Genomic DNA, 10,567 nt, shown 5'->3' with positions numbered 1-10,567 from the left:
AATGGAAAAATGATGGAAAATTATCAAAAACACAATTTCGAAGTCTTTATATCCTCAAAACAATAAAATATGGTCAAAATAGCTCATCAGTGACTTTGTTGTTTTCCCAACTTTTCCCATAGAAAACACACGTTCGGTAATACGATACCTTTTCAAGTGACCAAAATATTTCACTTGCGAAGAGGGGTCCGATTGGAAGCTGATGTCGTAAAAATGAAAAACAATTTCGGCAAAATTTCTGCATGTTTATATTTTGTAGGTATTTGTGTATTTATGGTGAAAGTTTGGTGAATTTTACTGGAATAATGTGTTTGATATGATCAAATTCATGAAAAGTGTTCGGTAATACGATCCACTACCATACAGCTTGGAATCAGAGCAACACAACGTCGAAGACTGTCGAGTGGACAAAATCGGTCTTTCCAGTTCATAATTCAATAAAAATGGACAAAGTAACACAGTTCTGGTTCTCTTATAGTCTGAAGATGTCGAAATCGGATATCACAACACATGAAGAAAACGGTAAATTCGAAGAAAAATAGAGACCAGGAAGGTGTATCAGTGTATTATGCACAGAGAGATAGTGTGTAGTCGATCATGTGACGTCATTCTTCTCGACTGTTTTCGATCGCGTGAATGTCTGCCTGGGGGCGGCTGGGGGGCTGAGAAGGGTCTCTATTAATGTCATTTCTTGCATTTCCACAACATCTGTAAGACTTTTTAGTGACATGTTTGTGTATAAAAAGACAAGACCTTTCCATTCATATATAATTTGTCTATAATCATCACTTTCGTGAATTTTCTTTGTGTGTATCCTTTAACAAGACATAACTCTGAACGTGTTTCCCTATATCTTGAAGGAGTATATAATCCATCATTTAACAAAACGATTGAACTTTGTTTAATATTTCCCATTATTGAAAAAAAATCCTTCTTTGCCCTGTCAGAGGAGGAGAACAAGTAAAGCAAGATCACGTGATAAGAAGAAGTTTGCTATTTTTTCTCGCGACCGAAAACCGTCACGTTTAATGTTCAGGGGTGGCGACAATACACACGCTGTCTAAAGATGGCGCACTTTTTTGTTGTTAAATTTCGTACAGACCACCATTTGAATATTTTTTTTTCATCGAAGTAGTATTTAAGCCAGGAAGCCACTATCACCTTTGGGATACGATTTACCACCCTGACACACTCTCTCTAAAGATAAATCAGCTATTGAACAATCAATAACAACGATAAACTTCCGGAATGGATGGGTTCAAAATTTTGTGTTAAATTGGTCGATCATGAGCTGAATACAATCGTTAATGATATTTCGTTATTTGAAAATACATATGAAACCCTTTATTTGGGGGGGTCATTTGAAGTGATTCGTTGAATTGTTCGAGTTAAAAGCAATAAGTAACTTTCTCCTGGATTCAAATCCAAATACCGATTCACCAGCTAATTCATTCATAATGGCAATCCTTCAGATCAGACTAGAATAGCAATCGCTTTATCAGTCAAAATGGTCAGTAATTCGTCAAGATATCAATAATAATGGCATGATATTTGTACCGAATATAATTTCGAGTATTTATCCGGCAGGTAATGTCTCCATGTGTCGCATGTCGTCGCGGTGGGAGCACTTATGCATGGCGAATGACAAGACTCGATTATTGGTAACATTTTCAGGTAGATATAATGATAAATTCAATTTCGTATAAAAAGGTTTGTAAAATTGTCAATTATACGACGGAGAGATACGGTTTACCTCTCATATCATAGATGATCGTTATGTTTTATCAATTTTACAAATATATATATATTTCATGCATTTGGCAGGTAGATTATATTTTTTATTAAATCAGAGATTCAATTCTCGGGTACTTCAGCTTTTTTCCACTATGCAACCTCTCTCCCTTTCTTTCTCTCATCTCTCAATCGTCTTCCTGCCATATTTCTATGACACTCCATTGCCATCTTCTCCGTCCTTCCTCCCCCTCTCTTCCCCCTCTCTCTCTCTCTCTCTCCCCTCTCTCTCTCTCCCCCCTCTATCTATCTACCTATCTACCTTGCGCTAATTCAGACATACAGTATGGAACTGCTTTCGAAGACAACCATGACAATCAAATTGCTCAACGCTGAATATTGCTGTAAGTCTATGACGACCTCTTTCGTGGTGCTTTAGAGGTAACTTCTACAGATCCATACATGGTTTGAGGCAGCTGCCCTATTCCCAGTTTTAAACAAGCGGATTTTCTATTGAATCGTGTTGTATTTGTTAATCATCGTCATTTTCATTAAATTCTCTTAAACATATGACCGATTGACTCTTCTGCACCCCAGAAATGTTTACTAAATCTAAATTCACCCGTTTGTGGTATGCTCGCTCGCACATTTCCCCCATAAAATGCACCGCCTTAACTCAGCCCCCTGAAGATATTTGCCTAATTATACCCCACTAAATATAACATCTCGTATAATCTAGTAAAATTTAGTACAAATAAAACTAATATGAGGTCTATTTATGATATGCAACAAATTCTGATACATTTCATCAGATACATAGTAGGTTGCTTTTTAAAGCTCGTTTCGAAGCAAAAACAAAATTTAAAGAAAATTGGCAAATTTCAAACCAATAGAAACCTTAGGCTTAGAAACAAATTTATACAATAACAAAAGTTCAATACATTTTCACCGTATAAAAGTTGGGTATTTGGCTTCAAAAACACTCCTACTTGCCAGCCCGGCTAGCTATGCAGTATTTATTGCACTTTAACGGGCCAGATGTCCGGCGTCATCTTCTCAAAGTGGAAATGTGAAAGGCTGAAAGCTTGAACATTTGCTCTCTTTTTTTACATTTATTATGAATACGAATGATTTTAAACAATCATGATAAAAATAACATTATCTAAAGGAAGGATTAAGCACTGAAATGAATGGAAAAGCAAAGATTATAATCTATACCACATTTTGTAACTTTTTGTATTATTTGTACCTGGCTACCCTTCCCAACCTAAAGTATTTGGGGATGTATCAACAACCACTCCCCCCCCCCCCTTCCCACTTGTGATCGACACGCGTGGTAGATTTTTTGTAGATTTTAGGGGGGTTCAAAGCAGAATGGAAATGCATTAAGAGAAGTTTTGGAGCTTTATCTATTTTATGGGGATTAACTTCGAGCGAGAGACATGATTTCCGCCGCCATTTCAGGGGTTAAGGATAAAGAAAATCCAGGCATGCAATAATATATTGTGAAATGTTTTTCAAGTCTCATAATCAGCAAATAAAAGGAGTCAAGATACAACAAGGGTCCAAGCTGAATATATATATTAAGTTTATCAGTCTCTAGTAATAAAATCCATTATGATTTTCTATTTTTAGGAAGTATTTATTTTATTCATTCAGTTTGAAAATACATTTTGCAGAAAATAACAAATCCAATTAGTTGATTTGGTGTTTATACGTAAATTCAATGTAATAAAGCACTATGAACAAAATACTGTGTAATCTGATAGCACACGAAGAACTAGAATTACAAAGATTGAACAGGGAAATCAAGTTGAGATTTAAAAACCGATACACTTCATCCCGGTTTTGGGAAGATATTCTAAGTACAAATACTATATACTGATACTCATTATGATGCTATATTTCCCATACCAATTCCAGTACTAATATTCATATTTGTACTAAAAATTCATGCAATATACTACTGCAATACCCGTACTCATATTACTACTTATGTTACTTCTGCTACTACTACTAGGTCTACTACCATTTTAACACTAATACGACTGCTATAACTAATATTACTAAAACTACTAATAGTATTACCGCTGATACTGCCACAAAATAACTGCGTATGCTACCACTATTTTGACATTTATGCTTTATATTGCTATTCCTACTGGTAAAAGTGTGGAATTAAAGTAATTAATAATATTTCAGATCATTACTAATTTCTATTCATCACGACACTGACAAAAATTTAATCACAACTAGTATTTGACATTATTTTAATGCTGGATATGTTGAATTCATCAAGTAACTTTGCATCCGAGTAGCTACCGTAAATACTTCTTACACAACGAACCCTGTTAAGTATTTTAATATAATTTCTACTGCTGCTAAGATTAAAGTCCTACAGCGGTGCCCAATCAAACTGGAAATTACTCATAAAGGCCTATACTTTACTGTGTAAGTTATAAGTTGTATATACACGCGCACAAAGTGAAACTTTGCATAAAACGCACCCACCCATCTTTTATGATGGGGAAATTTTCCGTAACTTAAGAAGCTATGAGACATCGTCGGAGTTTGGGAGAGGTTGAAAATGAAAATATTTCTAGCAAAATAACTGTACATGTTGACTTAATTTACTAAAATTAGATATCCAAATTTGTCTTTCCCGATTGATAAATTTTGCCATCTGAATTATCCCCATCATATCCCGAGCCGCATCGTGTAAACTTGCGCTCTCAGCCACAGGTGTGGGGTGAGAATTTCTTATACTCTCTGTTAAAGGTCAAGTCCACCCCAGCCAACTGTTGATTTGAATAAATAGAGAAAAATCAAACATAACAATAAAAATTTCACTAAAGTCGGATGTGAAATAAGAAAGTTATGGCATTATAAAGTTTCGTTTATTATTCACAAAACAGTGATATACACAACTCAGTGACATGCAAATGAGTCAGTCGATGATGTCCATCATTCACTATTACTTTCGTTTTTTTATAGTTTGAATTATACAATTTTTTTTTACAGATTTGACCATAGGGACCAACTTGACTGAGTCATATAGTATTAAACAATGCTAATCCCACATGTTCAGGGAGGAATTAATCACTGTTTCACTTGATAATTAGGAGAAAATTAGAATATTTCGTATTTCTTATAATAAAACACAAAAGAAATGGTGAGTGGATGACGTCATCACTCTCCTCATTGGCATACCAACCAGGATGTGCATATAACTGTTTTGTGAAATTAAGCGAAACTTTAAAATGTCATACACCTTTTTTATTTTACATCCGATTTTGATGAAATTTTCAGTGTTATGCCTGTTGGATTTTACTCTTTTTCTTCTAATTAATTTTTTGTTGAAGTAGACTTGTCCCTAAATCTACTAGGCCCTATACAGACATGACAGAGGGATTCTTAATAGCGCTTAGAAGTGTCAGTGCTGTCAATGTTATAATAATGACTCGACAATTGTTCATCCTTTTCTCCCAAGCTTTTCATCGTCATCATAGAACTTTCGTAGGTATGGTAGGTGTGGGGATATTCTTGCTGACTACTAGAAAGGGTTGTATCCATATATGTGTGATTGATATCTGAATAACCATCCCGACTGACTGGTGATTGTTCATCAGGTAGTTCTCCTCCGTCGTCTCTGTCTGGAATCATGTATCCAAACTCATCTACTCGTTCGTTTATGTCAGGACCAGATACTGGGCAATTAGAGTGTCCCGTCACAGGACTATGGGATTGAGATAGAATGTATTCAGGGATAGTTTCATACGGTCTACCAGGAAGAGAATCAGGGTCAGTGGAAGATTCTTGTATTCTTTCTCCCGTAGGTTCTGACGCGGGACCATTGGCCGTAGTATCCTGAGGAGAGGAGTTATGGAAAACAAATGTCCCGGGCAAATTGATATCATCAGTTAATTCCTCGTGTATTCGATAAATATCGTCATCATAGTGTGTTTCGTTGTGAAAACATGTAAACAGAGACAAGTGAAACAAATATGAATTATGTAGCTTTACTTCCTCGTTCAATTGTAGTCGGAGATAATGAAAGCATAAATATAATTTGTGACCAATAAACATTACAGACCAAGGAAAGATAGATTAACGACAAATATTGTGTAATGAAAACGTAATTATTCTCCTTAAATCTGGAATCAATCTCTTTAATTTCTGGGTTCCTTAATTAGAATTTAAAACTTTATTGCATTTCTTTCTTAAACAGGTAAATATAAATATGCATGAATATTACCGAACTGCACAGATTTATTAATACTTTCTTCATCAAAATATCTAGAACTTTTTTAATTTTAAAGAATGAACTTCTGAATCGTATTAGCGAACGTTATGTATGACAGTCACTGTGTCTTCATTCTGATTTATACCACACATGTTTCTTTCTAAAACTTCTATAATAAAAAAGCTTAAAGCAATCAAATTACAACTGTCCTATTGTAGAAAAAAAAAACAAAAATGTATCTTACCTTGTCACTACGCGTTGTCTGTTTCCGTCGTTTATATTTTAGGACCGCGCAGGTAAGAATGACCAGGAGCAAAATGGATGATGATATAATGGCTACCCACTTGAAAAAAGGGGCGTCTATTAGTGGACCTAATGGGGAAACATAACTCAAGGATTATTTTATTGATAAGGTGAATATCTATTCATCAACAACAAAAAACATCAAAAAGTACAAATGCTTACTCAATCAAGGTTGTTTTATCATGTTTAATGTTTCCATTCTACCGTATTCATCGTTATGACAGTCAGGGAAATTCTAAATCTCAGTTTGGAATAGTGGATTTTTTTCCAACATCCTGACAGATTAGATTGAATAAAATACAAAAAAATGCATTCATTGGAAAATGTAACGTACCCGTCATGCCCGTTGTACTTCTATATGATGAGGTTGATGGAACAGGATCTTCGTGGGTTGTACTCGCATATGATGATGTGGTTGTTGTTGCTGCTGCCACTGCTGATGTTGTTGTTGCTGCTGCCACTGCTGATGTTGTTGCTGCTGCTGCTGCTGCATTTAAGAACAAAACATATTTTCATGCCAACAACAGATGATGTTCCTTACAAAACAAAGAAATTATTGTGTATACTCTAGGTTTATTTTGGTTGTTCGAAATACTCATTGGACCTCAAACGATAATTATTCTGTTGTTTGGAATATAATGAAAGGTGTCAGTAGCATTCATTGAATAAATGTTTCATAAGTTTAGTATCTATTAATATTTGATGTACACTTCTTACCCTCCAGATGATATACATTCAATGAAATAAGGAAGTGTCGATGGTATAGTTATTTAATGTTCCTATTTACTTAACCTATTAAATCTTTCATCGCGTAAGAAAATTAGTCCTTTATGCTATAAAAATGCCTGTTGACAAAAACGCACATGGGAAAACATAGAAACATCGTAAAAACGATTTCAGCTGAAATTTAAATTTTGAAAACGATTGTCTTATTCGTCGTGCTCTATTACAATCATATATTCTTGTTTATAATTATTTTCCTCTTTTCTTTAAACAGAACGATAGTACTTGAGACAGCCAATCATCCAATATCAGAGAAATTGATTACTGTTTTAAATTTCGGTAACGGAAAATTATCTTTCTTGAAGTAAAATCAATGTTATCTATTGCTTAAAACAACAATTGCTTAAATATTTACGTCTAACCCCAATATGTGAGGTACTACTGATATTATTTTTGTTTTCAAGTTCCTTTACGAACGGTTTTTACAATTAGGTAGTGGAGAAAAATGGTTGACGGACTGTAAAATGGGATTTCACGACAAGTTTAGGAACCGGTAATTAATAATGATAATAATAATATAGGGTATTTATATTGAAAACAAATCCACGTTGTTAGGTGCTCAATATTGCCTATATTACTCGGCTAAGCTGGGCGCCCAGAGCGCACACAGCTTCTCAAGGAATACTTCCTACCGGTACCCATTTACCTCACCTGGGTTGAGTGCAGCACATTGTGGATCAGTGGATCTTGCTGAAGGAAATAACGCCATGGCTGGGATTCGAACCTACGACCCTCTGTTTCAAAGTCCGGAGACAAATCAATTGGGCCGCAACGCTCCATGAGCGAGGGGATTCGAAATTGACTTTACAACATCACCGTGTAACACCACTAACATTCAAAACGTTTTTTTTTAATATGGTGTTTGGTAATACAGAGAGTACACATTCTTGAGTCACCTTTCTATCTTGCATTTGAGTTTCAATTGTGACAGAGTCGTTGAAAATTCCTTGATATTAAATATTTAGTGATCAACGCCAACTATTTGAGAATTCCGATGGATAATAGTTATCATTGTTATATTCATCATTATGTCCAAAATCTACCTAAGTAATTGAGAGATATGATCACTGACACGAAATGGTACACAAACTCAAAATAAAAACTTGGAAACGTATTCCATCAAACATTAAATACTGAATTCATTGCTTTCTTTCCACAAACCATCCATTCCATCACTGCATTGTACTTGTTTTCTTATAATTGGTGGTATTCAATTAAGATTTTACTATTAAAAAGCAAACGTTTCACCGACATTCAGAAAAATAAACCAGCTTTAACCCTAGTATATACACGGGTCGTGTGGTCCAGTGGTTTGAGCATTGGACTCATAATCGTAAGGTTGTGAGTTCGAATCCCAACTCTGCCATTGTCTCCACTTTGGTAAAAAGGCCCAAGAGTGATATCTGTCGTCTATTATGTCAGCCACTATGGCTGATTAACCTAGACGTAAAATGTTTCCAAGGTAATTGGTTCTTTACCAGCTTGGCGTTTACCAGCAAAAAATGCTGCCCTGCCGAGTTCCTACGGGAGTTACCACAACAGAAACAGAAGTATTAATGAGGATTTTACTACATTTCTGTTGAATACTCATGGCAAATGTAATGTAGTAATTAATTCATTAAAAACATCATATATATATATATTTTTTTATATTTCCCTTTCTTCTCATTTCGCATCACAAGAATTCGTTTTATGATTTTTTTTCAGTAGGTTTAGAATAATTTATCAGTGAATGAGTCGACAACTACACGCCATGAAAGTTAACCAAGAGTTTACTAAATATAACTCTTAGAATACCACTTGTTATATATCATAAGATTTTAATTAGTATACATAAACAAGAATCATTGTCATTAACCTGAATTCTTAGCAGCTCGTAATTGGATCCAGAATCCTGATTTTGTTGTGCTATAATCAGTGGTAAAGATCATGGTGATTGAATTGGTAGATGATGTGAAGTCTCGTGATTCTAGGACCTCATTCTCCCATAATCCTGTCCAGTCTCGCCATTTTGATGGTTGGTTTATAAAGCTATCAACGCCATCACCTATGTACACGTGGTCATTCCCGGTTTCCACGTGGAATGATCTTACAATAACTTCAATGACGTAGCCTTCGTGTGTTCGGATGTCCCATAGATAATAGTAGTTGTTTGGGTAGTTTGACGGGTAATTAATTGATCTGAGCGATGTCGTTTCACCCTCTTGTAATTCAATCATATCTGATGGAAAATTGATTTTAGATCATGTTGCATTTGTCTGTCATTTTCTGCCTTTATTTTTACATGGTGATTAACCTCTCTTTAGTTTTCTATATAGTTTCATTTTAATAATATGTATGCACGCAATTTTCTTTTCGATTTGTACTGCCTAACAATTATGAATGTTTAATTTGATGCACTTGATATATATAATTGAACTTATCGGCTGTGCAGCATATTTTTCCGTATGTGCATTTAATGTCCCTGACAAGAAACCCCATAAAGGTACTTTCATATAATTATCTAAAAAGTGTGACAAAGCAAGATAATCTTGGCCAATATACACTCTAAAAAATGAAGTGCTAATTCAGCTCTTAAAGAGCGTGTATAGTGACTGCACTTCGGAGTGCTGATTTGTCTCGTTCAAATTTGAACGAGAAAAATCAGCACTCCGAAGTGCAGTCACTATACACGCTCTTTAAGAGCTGAATTAGCACTTCATTTTTTAGAGTGTATTATTTCCCTTTCAGTTTGCAATAACTCGTTTTAAAGCCTACTCACACCTGACCGAATGTTAGCGGACAAAGGGTGACGAATGGAAAAATGAACGAAATTCACGCGAATTCAACGAAAATTTCCGTCAAATCATGAGATCAGTAACTATTGTCAAATTTTATCAACGAACGGTAAACGAGGGATAAATATGACATGCAAAGAATATCGATTTTTCGGTTCACCTCTTTGAGAAAATTGCTGCCGAAGGCGAGTGAAGGGTTGATATAATCCAATAAGACGAAGGAACAGTGAGTAATGGTGTGATATGGCGTGCGATTAGAAACGAAGACGAGGGAATAGATCAGGCAATATTGTTCGTTGTGTCATCGTGTTGCTTCGTTACCGTTTCTTTCGAGATCGGTCCGCTTTGGCAAAAGAGCGAAGAGGGACTATGCGCGACAAAAGCACACGAACGATAAACGAACGATTACCGCAGACTAAATAAGAGATGCGAATTAAATAGATGACCAACGATTTTTCAATTCGTCGGGAAATTTTGAACATGTTCAAAATTTCCTCGCGAATTTGAATAATCGCAGCTGTTAGTTCAGAAGATGTACGAACCCAAACAAGAAGGGTAAATATAATATAAAAGTTGCTTTATTATACCAAAAACGCAATTTGCCTTGCCGGTGGCTTTTAAACACGATATTTTTTTATTTAGTGTCGATATACAGAGAGGGGATGGAATAAATTCGGAGGGCTCCCATGGACGTAGGCTTAAATAAACAAAAAAAAACTATATTCAGGAA

General features: G+C 35.3%; 1 protein-coding gene across 1 annotated transcript; it reads right to left on the bottom strand.

Moving 5' to 3' along the window:
* Positions 1-5,046: 5,046 nt before the first annotated feature.
* Positions 5,047-6,729, bottom strand: LOC121406530. The gene is made up of 3 exons (XM_041597541.1): positions 6,612-6,729; positions 6,219-6,346; positions 5,047-5,598 (listed from the first exon to the last, which is right to left on the bottom strand). The coding sequence occupies exons 1-3, from the start codon at positions 6,616-6,618 to the stop codon at positions 5,146-5,148; spliced, it is 588 nt and encodes a 195-aa protein (XP_041453475.1). The 5' UTR covers positions 6,619-6,729; the 3' UTR covers positions 5,047-5,145.
* Positions 6,730-10,567: the final 3,838 nt, after the last annotated feature.

This window comes from Lytechinus variegatus, chromosome 1 (genome assembly GCF_018143015.1).
Source record: "Lytechinus variegatus isolate NC3 chromosome 1, Lvar_3.0, whole genome shotgun sequence".
In the NCBI taxonomy this organism is placed as follows: domain Eukaryota; kingdom Metazoa; phylum Echinodermata; class Echinoidea; order Temnopleuroida; family Toxopneustidae; genus Lytechinus; species Lytechinus variegatus.
This window is presented reverse-complemented; position numbering and strand designations above follow the sequence as displayed.